The sequence below is a fragment of the Lipomyces tetrasporus genome (assembly GCF_029532465.1).
Source record: "Lipomyces tetrasporus strain NRRL Y-64009 chromosome Unknown POJ06scaffold_11, whole genome shotgun sequence".
Taxonomy (NCBI): domain Eukaryota; kingdom Fungi; phylum Ascomycota; class Lipomycetes; order Lipomycetales; family Lipomycetaceae; genus Lipomyces; species Lipomyces tetrasporus.
The window spans coordinates 88,089-109,574 of NW_026611606.1; the positions used below are offsets into that span (position 1 = coordinate 88,089).

The 21,486-nt window shown below is 47.4% G+C and overlaps 8 protein-coding genes across 8 annotated transcripts; 3 read left to right on the forward strand and 5 right to left on the reverse strand.

Annotated features, from left to right (window-relative positions):
* Positions 1–1,497: 1,497 nt before the first annotated feature.
* Positions 1,498–3,517, forward strand: POJ06DRAFT_283360 (FAD binding domain-containing protein; the record flags this gene model as incomplete). The annotated part of the gene is made up of 3 exons (XM_056190102.1): positions 1,498–1,531; positions 1,561–1,656; positions 1,716–3,517. The coding sequence occupies 3 exons, from the start codon at positions 1,498–1,500 to the stop codon at positions 3,515–3,517; spliced, it is 1,932 nt and encodes a 643-aa protein (XP_056040724.1).
* A 323-nt stretch (positions 3,518–3,840) lies between these two features.
* Positions 3,841–5,878, reverse strand: POJ06DRAFT_202503 (heat shock protein 70 family; the record flags this gene model as incomplete). Its single annotated transcript, XM_056185277.1, has 4 exons — positions 3,841–5,467; positions 5,522–5,683; positions 5,748–5,767; positions 5,840–5,878. The coding sequence occupies 4 exons, from the start codon at positions 5,876–5,878 to the stop codon at positions 3,841–3,843; spliced, it is 1,848 nt and encodes a 615-aa protein (XP_056040725.1).
* A 263-nt stretch (positions 5,879–6,141) lies between these two features.
* POJ06DRAFT_260955 (uncharacterized protein) lies at positions 6,142–7,857 on the reverse strand. The gene is made up of 3 exons (XM_056188544.1): positions 7,522–7,857; positions 7,318–7,448; positions 6,142–7,262 (listed from the first exon to the last, which is right to left on the reverse strand). Exons 1-3 carry the CDS (start codon positions 7,553–7,555, stop codon positions 6,234–6,236), a joined length of 1,194 nt encoding a protein of 397 aa, XP_056040726.1. The 5' UTR covers positions 7,556–7,857; the 3' UTR covers positions 6,142–6,233.
* Positions 7,858–8,204: 347 nt separating this feature from the next.
* On the reverse strand, positions 8,205–12,566 carry POJ06DRAFT_214742 (uncharacterized protein). Its single transcript, XM_056185507.1, has 9 exons — positions 12,384–12,566; positions 12,269–12,320; positions 12,147–12,219; positions 11,822–12,085; positions 11,635–11,774; positions 9,471–11,585; positions 9,172–9,423; positions 8,660–9,111; positions 8,205–8,606 (listed from the first exon to the last, which is right to left on the reverse strand). The coding sequence occupies exons 1-9, from the start codon at positions 12,419–12,421 to the stop codon at positions 8,306–8,308; spliced, it is 3,687 nt and encodes a 1,228-aa protein (XP_056040727.1). The 5' UTR covers positions 12,422–12,566; the 3' UTR covers positions 8,205–8,305.
* Positions 12,397–14,114, forward strand: POJ06DRAFT_28397 (something about silencing, SAS, complex subunit 4-domain-containing protein). The gene is made up of 2 exons (XM_056190144.1): positions 12,397–13,121; positions 13,175–14,114. The coding sequence occupies exons 1-2, from the start codon at positions 12,764–12,766 to the stop codon at positions 14,029–14,031; spliced, it is 1,215 nt and encodes a 404-aa protein (XP_056040728.1). The 5' UTR covers positions 12,397–12,763; the 3' UTR covers positions 14,032–14,114.
* On the reverse strand, positions 14,115–15,480 carry POJ06DRAFT_28453 (uncharacterized protein). The gene is made up of 5 exons (XM_056190165.1): positions 15,343–15,480; positions 15,159–15,290; positions 14,980–15,103; positions 14,828–14,922; positions 14,115–14,770 (listed from the first exon to the last, which is right to left on the reverse strand). Exons 1-5 carry the CDS (start codon positions 15,379–15,381, stop codon positions 14,198–14,200), a joined length of 963 nt encoding a protein of 320 aa, XP_056040729.1. The 5' UTR covers positions 15,382–15,480; the 3' UTR covers positions 14,115–14,197.
* A 236-nt stretch (positions 15,481–15,716) lies between these two features.
* On the forward strand, positions 15,717–17,873 carry POJ06DRAFT_260966 (Sas10 C-terminal domain-containing protein). The gene is made up of 4 exons (XM_056188545.1): positions 15,717–15,875; positions 15,926–15,982; positions 16,034–16,475; positions 16,530–17,873. The coding sequence occupies exons 1-4, from the start codon at positions 15,782–15,784 to the stop codon at positions 17,836–17,838; spliced, it is 1,902 nt and encodes a 633-aa protein (XP_056040730.1). The 5' UTR covers positions 15,717–15,781; the 3' UTR covers positions 17,839–17,873.
* On the reverse strand, positions 17,874–21,413 carry POJ06DRAFT_260973 (muts domain V-domain-containing protein). The gene is made up of 14 exons (XM_056188546.1): positions 21,101–21,413; positions 20,956–21,045; positions 20,672–20,895; positions 20,506–20,621; positions 20,331–20,455; positions 20,022–20,269; positions 19,894–19,971; positions 19,775–19,834; positions 19,365–19,716; positions 19,072–19,315; positions 18,605–19,017; positions 18,352–18,556; positions 18,254–18,292; positions 17,874–18,201 (listed from the first exon to the last, which is right to left on the reverse strand). Exons 1-14 carry the CDS (start codon positions 21,369–21,371, stop codon positions 17,952–17,954), a joined length of 2,715 nt encoding a protein of 904 aa, XP_056040731.1. The 5' UTR covers positions 21,372–21,413; the 3' UTR covers positions 17,874–17,951.
* Positions 21,414–21,486: the final 73 nt, after the last annotated feature.

The window sequence follows — 21,486 nt, forward strand, 5'->3', positions numbered from 1 at the left end:
AAAGATAATAACTAGATATTGCCTTGTTATAATATTAGCGTTATTATTATTGTTGGTTTTGTGCACTCCGTGGTCACAAATAATCACAACTCACAAGGCACAAGGCACAAGGCCCGTCTTTGCACAGTCAGATTGATTTGACAATACGCAGGGTCCACACCTCATCTCGTTTGTCCTTTCTTCCTGATCCGAATCTCATTTCCTTGTCATCCTGTCTATCATAGCACTATTAGCGACACCGGAATTACAGCTGGTCTACGTCAAATAATGAGAGCTGGTCATTGCTCTGTCAAATTAATAGATTGTACCACTGGCTGCCTCGTCGAAATTACAACTCTCAGTTAATCGCCGTCCGAACGCATCCGAAATTACTGCTCATTTCACTCGGCCACAGACCGCAAGTCCCACTGTGCCTTACTCTCTATGTATTGACCCAAGCCACATCCAACTGCAAATTTCTCATTAATTTCTGCCGGTCGCCGTCCGCCACAGCAAGTATTGTTCGACCCATTCGGATATGTAATTGGCCTACGGCTACAGCGATGCCCGAGCCACACGTAATACGTGGTTAACGCACGAAATATCTTGTGTCGCTGGGTTGTGCGAAGTTGACTGTGGCGCGCATCATTAAATCATGCAATTTCATTATGTTGCGTTCGTTGGTATCGCCAGTAAAGCTGCAGTCTAGACCAGTATTACTTGATAATCGACTACTATGGTCACTCTCAAGATCTGAGCGACCAAGGGCATTGTGTGGGCGCTTTCCTCTCTCTCATGATATATCATATCATATATGCGTCGTCGCCTACTCGTCCCATTGGACATCGCGATGGTGCGGCTTTACTTGTGTCTGGTCCCATGCTTGAATTTACGCAGAATCAAGCGTAGAAATGAGTACGTGTAGCTGTTGCACGTCACTTCTGTGTTACATCTGTCCACGTGACTTCTGTGTCACTGTATTCTGTCCACTGCAGTCGTCGATATCGATTAACTGCTATGATACATCATTTTGACAGTACGTGTGAATTGCTTGCTATACGCTAGTTAGCTATCTCGCTATGGCAAGTCAGAACGGACAATACACCTGCGGAAAACCGAAGTCCGTTTCGACGACACCATCATCAGGTCATATATATACTATATATATAGATCTCCAAGCCAGCGGCCGGATGGTTCGACCACTCAGTTCGTCGGCCGTTCACATGGCAGCGGGGCGTGAACATTTGTGTGCGAAATCTGGCCGACTGACTCCACACTGCGACACTTACGCCGCAACGTGACGCCGTGGCTTTCCCCGCACTGGTGATGGGATTCTAGCCGTCTTGATTTGGTCTCGATCCCACGGAACCGTCCACACTCTATAGCTGAGCGACTTGCCAACAGCCTCCACCACAATAAGCCCAATTCACGTGACCGTCTCGTGCGGATCGTTATATGGTTCGATCGCTCCCACAATTTCTCCGTCACTCTCATCGCCTTCGCTCTTTCTGTGCAAAAATGACAGACCACGTAAGTCTAGTTCTGCTCGACGGTGCTCCGTATCTTGATTCTAACTCCTAGATCAGGTTATTGTCGTCGGCGGTGGCCTTTCCGGCTTGTCCGCCGCGCACCAACTCCTCATCAACGGGGCAAATGTCGTTGTCCTCGACAAGCAGGGTACGTTGATCCGCATGTTAAACCTAGCTCGGCAACTATTGAGTACTAATCCAATGCAGGCTTCTTTGGTGGTAACTCCACAAAAGCCACGTCCGGCATCAACGGCGCGCTTACCCGCACTCAGATCGACCTCAAAATCCAAGACTCAGTCCAGCAGTTCTACGACGACACTCTCCGCTCCGCGCGCGATCTCGCCCGTCCCGAACTCATCCGGGTCTTGACATACAATTCCGCAGCGGCCGTCGAATGGCTCCAGGATGTCTTCAAGCTCGATCTGACGCTTGTCTCCAGACTGGGCGGACACTCCCAACCCCGAACCCATCGTGGCCATGATGCCAAATTTCCCGGCATGGCGATCACGTATGCGCTCATGGAGAAGCTGGAGGATTACGCCGAGGCCATCCCTGACCGCGTCAAGATTTTCAAGAAGGCACGGGTGACGAAGCTGATCCAGGACCCTTCCGATCAGCTGAAAGTCCTCGGCATAGAGTACGAAAACGAAAACGGCGAAACAAAGCAGTTGTACGGTCCGGTCGTACTCGCGACCGGTGGCTACGCGGCAGACTTTACTGAGTCGTCGCTCTTGAAGCAGTACCGCCCGGACGTATACGGGCTCGCTACTACAAATGGCACCCACGCGACCGGCGATGGCCAGAAAATGATCATGGAAGCCGGCGGCCACGGCATCGATCTCGAAAAAGTCCAAGTCCATCCGACCGGTCTCGTGGATCCGAAAGAGCCGGACAATAAGTGGAAGTTCCTTGCCGCAGAGGCTTTGCGCGGTGAAGGCGGACTGCTGCTCAACGGCACCGGCGACCGATTCTGCGACGAGCTGGGACACAGAGATTACGTTTCCGGCGAGATTTTCAAGACCAAGGGCCCGATCAGACTTGTGCTCAACGGAAAGGCGTCCACTGTCCTCGATTTCCACACGAAGCACTATTCCGGCCGCGGTCTCATGCGCAAAATGACGGGTCGCCAATTAGCAAAGGAAATCGGCTGCGGTGAAGACAAGCTGAAGAAAGTGTTTGATGACTACAACGCCATAGCTGCCGGCAAGAAGAAAGACCCGTACGGAAAGAAGTACTTCCACAACCTCCCACTGGACATCAACGACGACAACTTCCACGTCGCGCTTGTCACGCCTGTCTTACATTTCACCATGGGCGGCGTCGAAATCACTGACAAGGCACAGGTCTTGCACGCTCAATCGAAGACACCGTTCGATGGCCTCTACGCATGCGGTGAGCTCGCCGGTGGCGTCCACGGTGCCAATCGACTCGGTGGATCGTCGCTCTTGGGATGTGTCGTCTACGGACGCGTGGCGGGCGATTCCGCATCGCAGTACTTGTTCCAGAAACTCCTCAAAGGCGGCGCCTCGTCTGCTTCCAAGCGCCTTGGTATGATTTCTCTCCACATCGATCCTTCCAACCCGGGCCAGCTCGTCGTCAATTGGGACAGCACTTCCTCGGCACCGGCCAACGGTGAATTCGTCCCGTCCGCAGTCTCAGCTACATCGGCCTCGTCTTCAACGGCTACCACTGCCTCGGCAAAACCCGAGTCCGTTGAAAAGAAGCCCGGTGCTAAAGAATTTTCTATTCCGATGAAAGAATTCACGCCGGAAGAAGTCTCTAAGCACAACACGAAGACGGACTGTTGGGTCATCGTTAAAAACCTTGTCATGGACGTTACCAATTTCCTCGAAGACCATCCGGGAGGTGTAAACGCGATTGTGAATTTTGCAGGCCGGGATGCCACTGCCGAGTTTGAAATGCTACATGAGGATAGGGTTATTCCCAAGTACGCACCTGAATCAGTTATTGGACGGGTCAAGGGCACGAATCCGGTGCTTGAGCTGTGATGTATATATACAAATGTTTGTTGTTGTTTTCTTTCGATCCAATAAACAAGGTTAGCGGCATTGCTTGTGCATTCCAACCTGTTTTCGTTGCCTTACACATATTTGGCTTTTTGTGCTCAAAGGGGGACGGCATCCGATTAGTAGCGTACATTTAGCGAATGAAAAACGCCAAGATAATTAACGTCTCTTGTTTACATACACAAAAGAAATGACAACTTTTATATACGACACCCATCCCATCACCATCCAAAGTCTTAGCATTAAAACAACAAAACAATTCAAGACAAAAAAAGAAACGGAAGGAGAAAAAAAAAATTGTCTATTTAACGGGTGGACATCGACCGGGTCACGACCCGCTTGAGCGTGAGCTCGGCCTTTCTCAAGTCGTCAGCAGTGGCATCCTCGATCTCCAACGCGGCCATCGCGTCCGACAACGCGTTCTCGATCCTGTCCTTGGCGCCGCGCTTGAGCTTGAGCGAGATGGCCGGGTCCGTGACGGTCGACTCGACAGACGAGATGTAGGTCTCGAGCTGCTGCTTCTGCTCAAACTTCTTGGAGAAAGCTTCGTCCTGGGTCTTGAACTTTTCGGCCTCGGAGATCATCTTCTCGATATCCTGGGACGACAGCTTGCCGACCGAGTTCGAGATCGTGATGTTGGCCGATCGACCTGTCGACTTCTCGAGCGCGGTGACCTTGAGGATACCGTTGGCGTCGACTTCGAAGATGGCCTCGAGAACGGGCTCGCCGGCCCTCATTGGTGGGATGCCCTTCAAGTCGAACTCGCCGAGCAGAGTGTTCTCGGAGCAGTTGACACGCTCGCCCTGGTAGACCGGGAACTGGACAGTGGTCTGGTGGTCCTCGATCGTGGTGAAAGTTCGGCGCTTGAGGGTGGGAACGGTCGTGTTGCGCGGGACGACCGGCGCGAAGATGTTGCCCTCCATCGCGACACCAAGCGAAAGCGGCACGACGTCGAGCAAGAGAAGGTCCTCGGTCTCTTCACCGACAGCCTGGTTCGTGAGAATAGCGCCCTGGACGGCAGCACCGTACGCGACGGCCTCGTCAGGGTTGATCGACTTCTCGAGCTGCTTGCCGTCGAAGAAGTCTGACAGCATCTTCTGGATCTTGGGGATACGGGTCGAGCCACCCACCAAGACTACCTCGTCAACAGCAGACTTCTCGACCTTGGCGTCCTTGAGAACCTGCTCGACGGGCGCGAGCGTGCTCTTGAACAGGGCAGCGTTCAAGTCCTCGAAACGGGCACGGGTGATGTTGGAGTTGAAGTCCTCGCCCTGGAAGAGCGAGTCGATCTCGACAGTCGTCTGAGTGACAGACGACAGAGTACGCTTGGCACGCTCGCACGCAGAGCGCAGACGTCGAAGCGCACGCGCGTCGTCACTGATGTCGTGCTTGGTCTTGCGCTTGAACTCAGTCTTGAAGTGCTCGAGCAAGTTCGTGTCGAAATCCTGGCCGCCCAAGTGAGTGTCACCGGCAGTAGCCTTGACAGTGAAGACACCGCCCTCGATCTTCAAAAGCGAGACATCGAAAGTACCACCACCAAGATCGAAAATCAAAACGAACTTCTCCTTCTTGGTCTTGCCGGCACCGAGACCGTACGCGATAGCGGCAGCAGTGGGCTCGTTGATGATACGCAAAACGTTCAGCCCCGAAATCGCACCAGCGTCCTTGGTAGCCTGGCGCTGCGAGTCGTTGAAGTACGCGGGGACGGTGATGACAGCCTTCTCGACCTTCTTGCCGAGCTTGGCCTCAGCAATCTCCTTCATCTTGGTCAAAACCATAGAGCTGATCTCTTGTGGAGAGAACGTCTTTTTCTCACCAAGGTAATCAACCTCAATCAAGGGCTGGCCAGACGGGTCAGAAATGACGGTAAATGGCCAGGTCTTCGCATCCTTCTGCACACTTGGGTCGTCGAATCTTCGGCCAATAAGACGCCTATTTTAGCGAGTTAGCGGCACGTATGTCTCTTCTCTGACTTGGGCTACTCACTTGGCATCAAAGACAGTGTTCTTTGGGTTCAAAGCAGCCTGATTCTTGGCGGCATCACCAATCAAACGCTCCTTGTCGGTAAAGGCAACGAAGGATGGAGTGACACGGTTTCCCTGCTCGTTGGCAATGATCTCAACTGCCGAATCGTACGTGGCCACACAGCTATCGATATCAGTACCCGAATTGAGGCAATCGCAATTCTACTGTCAAAGCTAAATTGACTTACGAGTATGTGGTTCCAAGATCCTAACACCGAGTTAGCACATGTCAATCCAACAATATAATTGACCCCAATCTTGTGAAGACGAGACCACATACAATACCGATCGCACCCGGGAAAACTTCCTCTGTAGACATTTTGTCTAAATTTTGTATAAATAAACCAAAGAAAAAAGATTACAATAAAGGTCCTAAAATTGCAGGATCTTTATGTATAGGAAATGGGATTAGGATAACAACGGAAGTGAGTAGGACGAGGGGAAAAAATTTCGGGTGCGGAAGGTACGCTTTGCGTTAGTTCCTTGGGGAAAAAAAATTCAGGTGAGGCTGGCCGCCCAATCACCCTTACCCTGACCGCCACCCTTACTGTATTTCTTGGGCGATGGCGAACCAAACAGAAGCAAATATCAAAACATAGAATTATATTATGCTGCTAGAATCTAATTGTCTACTATCTAACATCTATCGAGTATGTACATTCAGAAGTCATGGTTTAGATATGAGCGGTGGTATAGCCGATCTGGACAGGCCACTGGGCGTTGATGCCGTACTGCTTCGCGAGATCCAGCACAAAATTGGGATTGTGAGAGAATGGGCGGGCGACAAACACGGCATCGACGCCCTCGGATAGGACTTGCTCGATATCCTCGGGCGTGTGAATCTTACCTACAGGCGCCACGCCGAAGTTGGGCAGGGCTTTCTTGACGGGGTAAGCATATGGTGCCTGGAACGCGGGACCGTAAGCGATCTTCCCATCGGGAGAATTACCGCCGGACGAGACATCGAGGAGGTCGACTCCCAGCTCGGAGATAATCTTGGAGAACTTGACTGTGTCGTCGACCGTCCAACCCTCGTTCTTGTACTCTAACCTGTCTGTCGCAGAAATGCGGAAGAAGAGTAGAACGTTCTCTGGAAGGACAGATTTGACGGCCTTGACGACCTCGGTCGCGAACTTGATACGACCCTCGAACGAGCCACCATAATCATCGGTGCGCTTGTTGGTCTTAGGCGACAGGAACTCGTTGATGAGGTAGCCATGGGCGCCGTGGATCTCGATGACGTCCATGCCCGCCTTCACGGCGCGAATTGCAGCCTGCTTCCAGCACTCGATAAGATACTCGATCTGTGCGATAGTGATCTCGTGCGGCTCGACATAGTCGTCGTCGAATCTTCCAGGGGACGGCGCAACGAGTTTGTCCTCGTATCCCCGCTCCGGACCGTCGTGAGCGTAGTTACCAGGCGACCACGGGGCAAGAGTAGATCCCTTTCGACCAGCGTGTGCGAGCTGAATACCGACCTTCTGGCCCTGTGAATGAACAAAGTCGGTGATGCGCTTAAATGGAGCAATCTGCTCGTCCTTCCACAGACCGGCGTCGTAGCCAGTGATACCAGAGTACGGCGCGACGCCAGTGGCCTCGATAATGGAAAGCGACGCACCACGGACAGCGTAGGAACCTATGGCGACGAGAGTCCAGTCCGTCACGAAACCGTCCTCGTAAGAGTACTGGCACATTGGTGAGACCTAGCCGGGAAGTTAGTGGCTGCCGACATGTCCGACTCAATTATTACAAACTTACCCAGAGTCTGTTCTGGAAGGTCACGCCGCGGATGGTGACGGGCGTGAAGGCTTTTGGCACAACTGTTCCCTCGGGAGCTGAGAGAAAGGTGCCAGCAGGAGGCTCCTGGGCTGGAGTATAGTATGAAACGCCTGTAAGCTTATGAGTACCAGCCAACACATATCGCTATAGACTAGCAATCAGGCAATTGACCCAGAAACATACCAGTAGCGGCATTGACAACGACAGGCTCAGACATTGTGTGTTTCCAACTAAATGAGTTTGGTGGTGAGAAGAAAAGTGGAGATTGCTATTCGCCGTGGCTGCAAAACTGCTTCTTCGAAGTGCGTCAGACACAGGGACGATATCAGGAGGCGACGACACGGTGTCGAACGTGAAATGAAAAATCTATGCTACACTGCAACGAAAGCAGCAGAGCTCGCTCTTTATATATTATCTACTTTCTAAAGCGTAAATTATTCTCGCAGGAATGCTGAGGTGATAATCATACGTGTTTGTCATTAAACCCGCAATAATCTTCCTGCAGGTTTGACCATTCCCTAGAAAACCGGTCGACTACGATTGCGACTCGATGTTTGGGCGTGTTTTTCGGCCGAGTTCCACCCCTGTTTTAGGCAGTCGCCCGGCACTTATCGGTTTTGCGGCAATGCCCGGGTACTGCGTCATAGATAGGCAGGGTTTGATGCAAATTGGCGTCTACGCGCATATTCCCTCGGGTTCCCGAAGTAAGCTTTGCAGGAACGACAGAGTTTCTTACGGTTTCTTACAAATCAAATTTGTCGTACGATATGATTTGTGAGACATTGCGGGTTAGGGCCGAGAGGTTGCTCGCTATATATCCGCTGGATTGGTTTCGATGACTAGAAATGCTACAATTGAGCCGTTAACGGCAGTTTTAAAAATTTGGTTGGTTAACCCACTAAATTCCGTCTCGTAGTATACAATTCTGCAAAAGTTTAACATACAATTAAAAATGCACTTCAATAATCTACCTAATCTTGATGTTAAGTCTGATCCTATTCGGAGGCAAAGGCAGCGTAACCGTCTTCGACTCCGTATCAGTTCCCGGGTCAGACGACCTCTGATTATCAACAGTCACGGCTGATTGTATTGGTAGCCGCGGTTTGTCTGTTCGATAGATCTTGACGTTACCATGCCCCAGATTCTTCGCGACAATTTGCGTTTGATCTGGAATTCGCAGTTTGACTAGTCTTGTTGGAAGAACGTCGTACAGAATTCCGCAAATGTCAAGCACTATTCTCTTCTCTAAAATACCAAGAGCGGATGACCTATACCACAATGTGAGCCTAACTGCTTTCGACCAACTACCAAGTGGACTCACGTCAACATGTCCCAGAACCCTCTCTTCAAAGTCTCCACTTCCGAGAACTGTTCCTTCACAATCTCAATACACCCCTCCAGGTTTGACCGTCGGTATTCATCCTTCCTACTCTCTGTAATCTCTCCGCCAGTCTCCTCCACGATCATAAACGTTCCGACCCCGCCACCTACTCTACCCGACCAGCCATATTTATGCATACTAATCTTGCCGAGAGATTCACCCAATAGCTTGATCAGGCCCAATCGGACATAATATGACTGATCTGTGAGGATTGTTTTGGAAACATATCGCAGGACCGCCTTCTGTTCCTGCGCAGAGTATATATCTGGCACGCTCAAAATAGCGGAAAACGCAGAGAGTCGCAGCGTATCAAAGAGACCACATTGCGTGAACTGAAGCCAGTCGCTGACGGAGGCTTCAATCGTGCCAAGCTGGCTAAGCTTCTCCTTTATCTGTACCTCATTAGTCATTGTCATTGCCTCGTTAGTCACTCGTCGACCAAAGCTACATACCGAAAGAGCAATGGTAGAAACGACTTTTTGATAACTCGGCATCCACAGATCCATCCGCTGACATCGCTCAATCTCAACCATAGCTTTCTCGACAAACTTCGCCTCAGCAGATTTATTATGGGTGCCGTTAGTTCCGTTGGCTTTAACATCGAAGCTGAAGTCAAAATTAAACTGTGGCACCTGCTCCGGCGGCTCCGATATCGAATTACATATAGCAGTCATCAACGCCCCTACATAATAGCAATCCGAAAACTGCCACCAGTCAACATAAATAACGCCAGAAAGAGCGTGAGACATACCGTGTTGTGAGAATTTTCATTATAGCGCAGTAAATCGAGCAGAAACTCTTTGATCGGCATCGGCGTCTGTCCTGTCACATCTCTGATCTCAGATAACGCAAGCGGAATCGTTTTTTGCAAGTAATACGTCGGAAAGTCAGAAAAGTCGTTAGCCTGCGGAATTAACGAGTCCGGAAAACAGAACATCAGCTGGAATGCTTTGAGTAGGTGGTAGCGTCCGATCCAGTCCAGCTCCGGAAGAGCGTATTTTGCCAATGTGAGCGCTGCTTCTATTCGAATACCGTAATAATATCTTCGATCCATTAATGTCCGTACGAGTATTGTAGAATATATTGGTGAAGGCTTCGTATCGGCAAAATACCGGATACATTCGTACTGTGCCACTACATCACGATCTTGTTGGAGTTGCGAGGCGTACATATAATCCGGCTGGTTGATATATATTACGCAAATCCATTCGAAGTCGGAATCCACCCGCAGCCATTCAAACGCCTCGTTAGTCATCTGGTCTTCTTCTTCCTTTGTCCATTCTCTCAAACGCCACTCTTCCATGTCATTTTCGCTCGACAAAACATCACCTAACGAGTGTAGTAACACACCATCCAACTCACCCTCGTCAATCGGTTCTCCGGATGTCGCTGCCGACACCACAGCGGCATTAGCGCTAGGCTTATCACGACTTCGGAGGTGTCGCTTTAGCCGCTTATACTTCGTGTTATACTGAATATCCAGCTTTGTAAATGAATCCTTGATATTAACAACATGTTCATATGGGGTTCCGTCAGCCTCATGAATCCTAATCGTCATCGGACCCGTGAATATGGGCCGGACAGTCGACTCCAACATATCTGACCCTTGGAGATGTCTCTTCGCATCCTTCACAAAGCTCTCCTCTCGTAACGCCCCGGTCTTTGGCATTTCAACGTTCTGAACCTGCCGAATGCCCATCTCGATAAACATTTTCTTCTTATTGAAGCGCTGCGTGATACGAAAAATAGGGTATCCACTTCCAAGCACCCACTCCTGGAAAAATGAATCCAATTTCGTATGACTGACTTTCTCGCACAGTCTCTGAAAATGCGACGTGCTGAGGCAACCGTTTGTCAAATCGCCTGACATCGCCTGCCAGAAAATCTTCGGGATGACTCTAGTTAGTCCAAACGATCCACCACTTTTTGTAAGTCGACGATCCAATATGTGCAGGATTACGGGCGCTTTTAGTGCGATGAAGTCCAACGTGGACTTATCCACAGGGAATTCCAGGTCCGGACGTCCAATGGGTGGTCGTCCGATGTCCAAATCACATATCTGCTCCGCATCCTTTTTCAAACGAAACCGGTACTCGTTGTTGCCCATCAACTTGCGAAGGAACATGGCTGTAATATATCGGCAGATCCCGATTGTGATCCATAAACTATTCCAGTTCTTGGGAACAATATTGACGCTAGACCACTGAGCGGCGAGTAGTGTCGTAAGATACTTCGTGACGGGATATATCTGATCGATAATGTCACCCGGGAACAAATGTCTCTCGCTCACAATAGCGAGGCCACAGCAAGGCTCCATATCGTCTAGAGCATCTTCCACAAAGCATAGCGAAAACGAGCCAAACGGATATGAGCTATACTCGCGCACGAAGAACTCCATAGCCTTGTGTATAAACATGCAAGTATTCACGACGTCATCTTGTCTGCCTGGCAGCGCGTACGCATAGACTTCCATGGAAGAAGAGGAATGGTGCCCATCGTCTTCATCAGACTCCTTTAATTCTGACAAATTAGTCTGCACAAATGGCCCAATCGCAAATCCGACATGCTGCGCTGCAACTGGAGACGTTAGAACAAACGACACTGTTTTCTTGGAATGGTCGAATGCATGCGTAGCTTCCTGATGAAGATCGCCTATGCATACTACGGCGATGTCACGTTCGGAATCTTCTTCGTCTTTATCGTGATCAATACCATTTGCTTGTGCCCGCTTAATATCTCCTATTGATTTCGGCACTGTGATTTCGAATTCCCATGAGCATCGTTCCCAGAGCCCGTCGACGCAGGGCAGCCAGCTGGAAGTCGATACACCATATGGATTAGAAATTGTATAGACGTGCTCGTACCGCTTCACCGAGTTAGATCACGGACAACCAATGTTCCTAATAATTACGTACATGTTGTGCATTTTTCTTGACAAAATGGAGACCCATCGCTGGGTCCTCAAGTCGGAATTCTACTCGAACTGTTATTGGAACAAATGCATTATACAGATCGGTACGTGCCAGCGATGGCGTCGCCGCAATCTCGGGCGATTCTAGCATCATCAGTTTTCAGTCTCATGCGGCATTCAAATCAACTAACCATGTCGCGAGAGCGAAGGCGAGATGCCCAAATTCAAGGAAGACGCAAATGGGTCCTGCTGCACCACCTTGACGCCTCTAGGAAAATGAACTACCAACTCTCCGCTCAAGTTTTCATCAATCACGGGCGCTAATCTGTCTTCAAATTGATTGTACTGGTGTATCGTCCTTGCGGATTCCTTGAACGGCGGAGATGATGTTGCTGCCCAGAAGTCCTCGTAATCCCATATTGCTGTTTTCCCGTTCACGAACGCACCTGTGACTTCTAAACGACAGTGTCAATTAAGTCCTCTGGGAGCTAAGTCGTAACGATATGTTGGACGTACTAGCCTGCCGCAAATCCAGACGAATTGACTTTAAAGTAGGATTCGTAGGTAGTACGGTGATCTCCGTGGATCCCTACTCGATTAGCCAGCATCAACCCCGGCAGATAATTAGGATCACATACAACAATAGTTCGGTTGGATAAATCGACATCCAGTTCGACCTTTTGGTGGCCAGTATAAGAAAATGTCAATTACAATGCAGAGACAAGCAGTACGTAGTATCAAATGGGTACTTATATGTGGAAGCCACGGTTAAGTGTGGTCGCTTCAGGCATTTTCTCTTGATCTCCTCATCATTATTGCCAATAATAGAGCTATAATGTCCTATCCAGAAACTTGAAAACGAACTGAAAGCGAACTTTATTCGACTGCTCTGCGAACATCAGCGTAGTCGTTGGGCACGTAAGACCATTAAGTCGGCCACGCCAGTATTTTGGCATCCAGAGTTAAGCTCAAACCCGGTCCGATATACCACCAATATAATAAGCACCACCAATCTCGGGTCAACATAATAATGAGTTGAAAACCAAATCGTGCCTAATGGTCGACAATTCGTGAAATAAGAGTAATTTTATTATAATTTATAAAGTCTCTGGAGTGCGACTGTTGTTAATCCAATGCCGTCGTTGGAGAAGATAGTGACGTATATCTTGGGATCGTCACCGTCACCAGAAAACTCAACCTCGTCGCAGCAGGATCAGAAGGTAAATGAGAATAGTAATGAGAATGACAAGTTCTCAAAGTTGGCGGCCAATGGGCATACAGAGGAAGCAGAGGTAGACAACAATGCACACCGTGCTCAGATCCCATCCCACCAGCACTCAGACCCGAATCACTTGACTGCAAAGACGGACGACACGAAGCGCCAATTACGATCCGAACGGAGTCGTCTACGTTCAGGTATTAACGGTGCCAATTATACCTCAGAAGGCGATGAGGACAATCTGATGTGGTTTGAGAACTTAGATTCCTCCGGTACGTCGTCCCCATGCATACCACTACGCAGTTTGGTAATTATATTGTAATAGAAATAGTCGACTATGACGAGAAGCTCCAGATAACGGATGAACCGTTACCTACGACTCAGGAGCCTATTACCGAACAAAGAGCATCGCCATTCTCTTTCTCATTAATCGTTCGCCCAATCTCTACGGAATCCAAGGCATCGCTGTACGACACTCCTCTAAACATCCGATCACGATCAGACCCTCTCTCAGATTCAGTGTTTGCAGCACTTCATAAAAGACGAGAGAGGGAAGAGCGTCATTACCAGAACTTTGAGCGCGATAAAGTCATGTACGAGAAATTACAGGTAGAACGTCAGCTTGAGAGGTTGAAGGGCCATAATTGGGTGAGGGCCGTTGTATCCATGACGACTATAAATGATCCGAAGTGCGAAACTGAGCTAAGTACCAAACGTGAAAAATTGATTCAAGAGCTGGTAAATGTTCTAGCGAAGTTTGAGAGCTGGAAGGAGCGTGAAAAGAAGGTCAGAAGTCTCAATGGTAACGAAGACGACTTAGCGTCTTCAATGCGAATGAGATTGGAAGAAAGGAAAAAGGAATTGCAAATTGTGACTGGTATAATTCCCAAAGGACGGGGTGGCCGAGGTTGGAAAAAGGTCCGTAAAAACAAAGGAAATCAAACCTCAACTACGATTACGGATTCCGAAGCGCAGGCACCAACTTCCGTCCAGAGAAAGAGAAGGAAGCTGGGATCTGAAGAGCCCAATCCGCGTCGACTTGACGGCAACTTAAATGCAAACACGAAACAATCGAAGATTTCAGCATTCGGGCATCCTCTGCCGCGAATTCCATATCACCAGTTTGACATACCGCTCGAATGGATCAAGAATCGTGAGAAATTGCGACAAGCGGATAAATAATATGGACTAGGACTTATAAGTTAATTATCTTGAACCTCAAATAACATATAGTACGGCGTCGGCATGGTTTCTGTGTTGTATTTGCATTTTCGGAGGTTACGGATTAAATAAGAGCATAATCATTCTATTGTACAGCACTGAGCTCGTATTCACACCCTCTTCCATGCTACGTTGACGTGTCTTCATTGCCGTCTTTAGCCGATAGAGGGCACGTTTCGGACTCAGTCATGGGATAATTTTTGTAAAAATTTCGAATATCCTTAGTAACCAGCCACTCCCACACAGGGCCAAATAGTGCCAGTAAAATTGCAATGAAAGTCTGTGCCAAGTAATTAATTCGAGGTGAACCACTTAGCATCATAGAAGAGAGCACGAATCCGATAAAATCCGTCGTTATCATCTGGTTACCTCTATCGAGTTCGCGAATAATCTTTTCAGCACACTCGTCCGCGGTGATCGGCTGCGATGCGCCTTCGATCTTCTTCGTTATTTCTGGCTTGGTCAAATTCTCTATCGTGTAGCCCTCCGATAAAAAATTTCCGGCGAATACAACGTCGACTTTGATATTGTAAGGTATACACTCATGCCGGAGACAGTCGCCCAGTGACCGCAGAGCTGACTTGAGTGGAGCATACTGACAATAGCCTATAAACGAGTAGAAGTGGACAACGGACGAGAAAAAAACTATGTGTCTGTGGTGCTCCGGAATCGGTGTCTTAGCCATAGCCTTGAGCCCAGCCTAGAGCAAGTATAGTTAGAGCTTATTCGAGCAGGAAAATCCGTGGTATATCCATACATGTGCCATGTACAGCGCCGTGAAGTAATTAGTCGCAACGCCAGACGTGAGTTCCTCGGACGTGAGCTCAGTGAAAAGCTTGGGAACCGAGCTGCCTATAATACAAATTGTTAATGCCTCCGGATGTGTTATTAGGGACATTCGACACATACCAGCACAGCACATCAGCACATCAGGCGCCGGGCCTGTCTCTGCCATTACTCGCTCTGCCTCAGAGGCTATCGATATGTCGGCCGCTATGTAAGATACTGTCTGTGTTTCGGAGACCCGAAATTTCTAAGAAAATTTCAGCTTGAACTCCCTTAACATGTACACTAAATATTCAAGCTACCTCAATATCAGCGACCGCCTTCTGTAAAATGGGTTCCCTTCGCGCAATAATTACAACATTAGCGCCCCTTGAGAAGGCTGCCTTGGCCAAAGCCAGGCCCAGGCCCTGCGAGGCACCGGTAATCATAACAATCTGCAATGCCTAAGTCCATAGACGGTCTAGTTTATAAAATGATTGCTAATACCTTCCCATAGATATTGAATTGGTTACTATTCCAAAACATATTATCTGATAACCTAGAAGCGACGGTTGGTTAATTAGAGCACATTTACATGAAGATTTAAGCCGACGCTGAGCCAATGCTACCAGGCTTTATTAAAATAGAAACTGAAAAGTTACCATAGACAGTGGTTGCATATTATTAAGAAATGACGTCGTGGCGTAACAACTGAAGCTGATATGGACTCGGAATTGCTCTATCATGCAGTTTAGACATCGTATCGTTAGAGAGCATGGACCAACAAAAATATCGCCATTTAAAGCTGCAAATCAAAAGCACCCCGACCATAACTTTAATATTGCGAGAGAGTGGTCGCGGACTGAATTGTGCGGCTCACAAAAATTTCGGCAAATTTAATATCTCGGATCCCAATTCAAGTTTCAGCACCACGGAGCACAACCTCATGAAACAAAATATGGCTCGAGCAAAGACGCCAAAATACAGCCAACCAACTGCAAATATGCTGGACGATTTGGAAAGTGATGAAGTCGACGCATGTAAGTGGATCAGTATGACTTTGGAATAGAACGGCGCTCACTTTCTTCAGTTCACGACCAGCGAGAAAAGATCTTACTGAATCCAAGTAGCGACATAAGGTTTCACGGTAGGCCGCTATTTGTTTGAAGTGTTAAAGAATACTGACTGTAGCTTTTAGACGCTGAAGCAAGCGATGAGGAAGTCTTAGCTATTCGCGAGGCGGATGATTCCGAGAACGAATCGGACGTGGACGATGAAGTCGAATATGCCGACGAAGAGGACACAGAGGAAGAACATGAGCCACCGAAGTCGTCGACTAAGAATAAAGTGTCTTCGAGGAGACGTAGAAACGTCGACGCAAATATTGAGGACGATGATGAGGACTGGAGAAATCTTAGGCGACAATATACTGAAGAGGATGAGCTCTCCGGATGGGGTAAATCAGCTCGTGCTTACTACGATGCTGATGAGATTGAGGATGAGGAGGATGCAAAAGAAGAAGAGGAGACTGCTATAAAAATCCAGCAGAAGAACTTAGCGGAGATGAGTACGAGTGATTTCTTGGACGACTTCGAAGACGAGATGAAAGATGGTCAGGCTCTAGAAGATGCTGAATTTACGTACGTTCACTGGCGATACACCGTTAATCGCATTTGCTTACTCTCTAACAATAGGAAATCTATAAAGGAAGCCATTCCCCAGCAAGATATATCCCAGCTTTCTCAGCCAGATAAGCTGGAGTTGCTGCGGTCGCAAAAGCCTGAAGTCTTCCCCTTGGCGAAGGAATACTCAGAGCTTGTGAAGATTCATGACACTTTAAGGAAATCACAGGAAACTGCGGGGAAGCTCTCTGTCAAGTTCGTAGCGCTCTCGAGTTATCTTGCATGTATTTGTGCATACTTCACGCTATATTGCGATACCGACTTTGATGAGGATGATTTAAGAAATAGCAGAATTATGAATCATTTGCTAGTATTGCGCCGATATTGGAAAATATTGTCTCAGCTACCTGACTCGGACAATGTTGAGGATGAAACAAACTCGTCACCTGATCTTGTTCATTCGGACGAGGTGGACGAGATAAAGGAAGACTCGATTTCCGAGTTAGAGGATGAAGAGGACTATAGCTTTGGCAAGCTTCAAAATCGTGCTCAGGAGTCTACGCTTTCAAGTCAATCAGCAAAGAGGAAACGTCCGGAGAAAACAGTTAGTCTTCCTTCCGATCTCCTTGATCTCGACCTCGATGGCCTTACACGATTGCCTTTATCAAAGAAAAAGAAACTGAACGCGTCGAAGACATTCACTGAGAATGATTTCGCTGATGCCACTGCACTGGACGATACCGACTTAGCTGATAAGAAGATAAAGCGCAAAAGTTTGCGATTTTACACGTCAAAGATTGACCAGAAGGCACAAATGCGCAAGGATCGATTATCTGGTGACATGGATCTACCATATAAGGAGCGCGATAAGGAACGCCAAAAGAGACTTAATCAGTTGGCTGAGCAACGTGGTCAAACAAAGGCTGTTGAGGGTGACGAAGATTACCTTGACGATGCGTCCGACGATTATAACCATAATGACCTGACCATAGGTATTAGCAAGCAGGCGGGGAACGACGGATTTGAGGATGACTATTATGATATGGTTAAGTCATCGCGAGACCAGAAGCGGGCCATGAAAGAAGAACTGCTTGGAGCTGTTAAGAAGGCTGCCAGAGATGGTAAGCTGAAAGAGTTTGAAGAGACAATTGGTGAGGACGGCAAACGCGCTATTAATTATCAAATCTTAAAGAACAAGGGCCTTACACCGAAACGAAATAAGGATAATAGAAATCCTCGTGTGAAGAAGCGCAAGAAATACGAGAAGGCCAAGAAGAAATTGGCATCCATGAAACATGTATATAAGGCACCAGAAGGTCCATATAGTGGAGAAAAGACGGGTATTAAGAAGAACATTTCCAGGAGCATAAAATTCAAGTAGTTTGTGTCCACACGTATTGTGCAATGTATCATAGTCTTATTAATAACAGCATTTGTCGGCTCACATTAGAACTATAGCTAACACAGCAAAGTAGCAAAAGGTCATTCCTTCTGTCAATAACCGTACAGCATCCGCTTTAGCTTGGCACGCGCTGTAAGTTTTTGGCTAGAACCATTGAAATCAACCAGAAATTCTTCTTTTAAGAACTTTCTGGCAACAAGTTCGGCGTTTTCCAGAGATTTTACTTCTTCATCACTCATTTTGCAGCACACAGTCACTATATCTTCGCCTTTTGCTAGTATCTTGCTAAGATCTTCGGCTCGGGCCGTTATATCTTCTGGAACACCATTTAGAGCCGCGCAGCTATCAACAATAATTAGCATCACATTTCAATTGCTGATCTTGCTGAAGTTACCATATTCCGAAACTAGAAGTCGATCTTCCTGCTAAGAGCCTACCATGAAAGCGTCAGTAACGTTGCGAACGCCAACTATATATAGCATCCAAAAAGACCTGTAAAGATAAGTGATTTTGTCCTCGATCTGAGGCACATCATCATCTACTAGGACCTGCATATGCATGAACTCTAGTCCCTCTGATGCACGCAGAATATTGTTTTCAAAGAGCTCGTGATAATGGGTAGAAGCAAGTACTTTTGGCCGTTTTGATTCTGGAGAAAGCAGGTACTCTAACAAGCTACCAAACAAGCCAGCTCCATCTGAAAGCAATTAGCATAGCGACAGCAATCAGCCAATCTTCAGTGTACCAGTTGACTCGGTCCCTTTCCCAAATTCATCTATTATGAATAGACTTCGATTTGTGCAAAGCTGGAGCGCCAGACACACCTGCTGTAGATCAACCATAAAAGCACTCTGCTCCTTCGAGACAGTTTCGCGTGTCATAACTCTCGTTAGTATCTTGTCAGTGAGTCCAATTTTGGCAAATTCTGCAGGTACAAAGCTTCCGATATGTGACATATAAACTATCAAAGCGACTTGCTTCAAGTAAACTGATTTTCCCGAATAGTTAGCACCAGTAAGCAGTAACGTACTTGGACCTCGTTGCTCATCGCCATCGGATTCATCCATTACAATATCCTCGTCGTCACCGTCAGTTCCACCGTACATGTCGGCATCATTGTCTACGAATGATGGAACAGTCAGCTCGTACAACGGATGTCTGCTCAATTGCATTAATAAGTTTGCGTAGAAGCACACAGACTAGCACACGCACCGTCCTTTTTTGATCTTAATAACATTCTCGGTCGTCATGGTCGGCCGGCTGTAGTTGTACAACTGAGCCGCTTCGGCGAAAGAGAGTAGGCTTATAAGGGTTAGACAATGTGCGCGCGCATGATATATACCTATTATCATGACCGACCAATCGAGCTCGGCCGTCCATCTGCAACAAGTAACCAGCAACTCAGAGTATTTCAATATATCAACCTGAAGGGAATGGACTATTTCGATTTCTCGATCTAGTATTATCAGCAGTGACCATTTCTCGACACATCTCGCGTATCATACCACAGATCATTCCGTACATATCACCGAATGTATCATCTAACTCTCGCACCTCCGGCGATTTGAAATACGCGTGCGTATCCGATCGGAACTGATAGTCCCAATCCTCGCCAATGCAGCAAGGATCTCCATTTGCTTCATCCAACGCAACCAATATCAAGTATCCCAGTTGAGGAAAGTAAATCGCATTAACTCGATCTGAATAAATTTCTGGCAAATCAATTGTAACACGTCTAGCCACCGCTGATAGAAGATCTTCTATGCCGTCAAAGTTTCTCTTTAGCTCGTCTAATTCTCGATCCACAGTCGGTTTAACTACGATTCTGTTGTCAATCCGTGACATATCGAAATCGATCTAGAGACATTAGTACCAGCCCGAACTTATAAAAGACACGACCCACGAATATGCATACCACCTTACTAATCAGCTCACACACTTCTTTCAGCGCCACCTGGTCGAACGTGCTCATGATCTGTAGAAATATTAATAACCGTCAACCGTCAATAGCTTGTTATCTAAGAAAGAACTCACCTCGTAGACAACCTTGACATCCTGCGCCTGCAAAATTTCGCAAACGGCGGCTCGGACTTTTAGACATCCGAAAGAAAACTAATATAGGTTCAGTTGAAGCCATTCACAACAGAATAAGGTTGACTTACGTCAAGTATAGCTTTCCAGTCACCCAGAGTTGCCTTCCCCATGTTCAAGTTGTTGAGGATATTAGGAATGTTCTTTATTCTCTTCAACGACGATTTCAACGCGGCAGTGATATGGATATTATCCTGCCTTACAAAAAGGGCTACCGCATTATGTCTTTCCGTTATAACCTGCAACGACAGAGACGGACGCAGAAACCAGGATTTCAATAGTTGATGACCAAATGGCGTGACCGTGGAGTCAAGTATTCCTAAGAACGCCAATGAGCAAGTACGTCATAGGTTTTATGAGCAAATATACCACTGGCATACCGAATAAGCTCAATCCCTCTTTATGCCTGTTAGTACTACCGCGAATATGAAAGTTTGGATGGCTCTCGTCTTCAAAGATTTGTAAAGAGCAAATGGTATCGCTATTCACAAACATGATATCATTCCTGCTTGGTCGTCAGAAACATAGTCGCAACAGACTGCATCTAGCTATTACAGTTTAAAGCTTTCAATTTCGTTGATCCTTAAAGAGGCCTCGTTGTGGTTGATGAAACCATCCTCTAAAACCATAAGCTTTTGAGCGTATGAAATCACAGCTCCTGCGCAGCCAAGCTATAGCTACTGTTAGCACCATTCAAAGCATCTGAAACGATTGACTATACTGATATTTCTTTGTCTAAATTTATCCTAGATGACAGATCTAGTAATGCGGCTTTGGACGCCACTCCTGTCTCGGCAAGCACTGCAAAGTTATCCCCGTTATCATCAGGCGTTACGAACTGTATTGCTAAGTCATCTTGTACACGATTCAATTTCAACGAGAGGATCCTGTTTATAGCGGCTGTATGCGAAAATTCGTTTGACGGCCGTATGTCAAGACGGAAACCTGCAAAGACCAGGGTGCGTCAGCAGCACGCCACGGATATAATACAGAACCATTTTATACCTTCGTCGGCCTTCGCTTTTAAAGTCTCTTCAATAGATTCCTCTATTCTAGCAGGTAACAATACAATTGTCGGCTTAACCTGGAAGATCACTGAAATGTTACACATGAGAATTGTCTCCTGTAATATTTCCAGTTTCAGACTCACAGTTCTCGACAATACTCCAACCAGCATGATACTTTTCCACAAGTGCAGCATTTGCCGATACGTCTTCCACGATATAAAGCTTCCCTTCAGAGCAGCTGAAATAGGCCCATCCCAAGCTTGATGATTTGAAATTAATGGCCAGGATGACGTTATTCGCGACCGAGGAGATTATATCGTCTGCTGTACTATCGCAGTCATTCTCTTCATTAATAGTCCCCAAAAGACTACCATCGCGTGCAATACTATCTTCTTGTTCATCCATTGTGCCCATAATGTAATGTTCCGCAATGTCCACATTAGCTGTTTGTCTCGTGACACCACGCACTGATGCGATCTATTGAGCCGCAAACTCGTGCCGCGGCGTTGGCAGATTTAAGGACTAAATT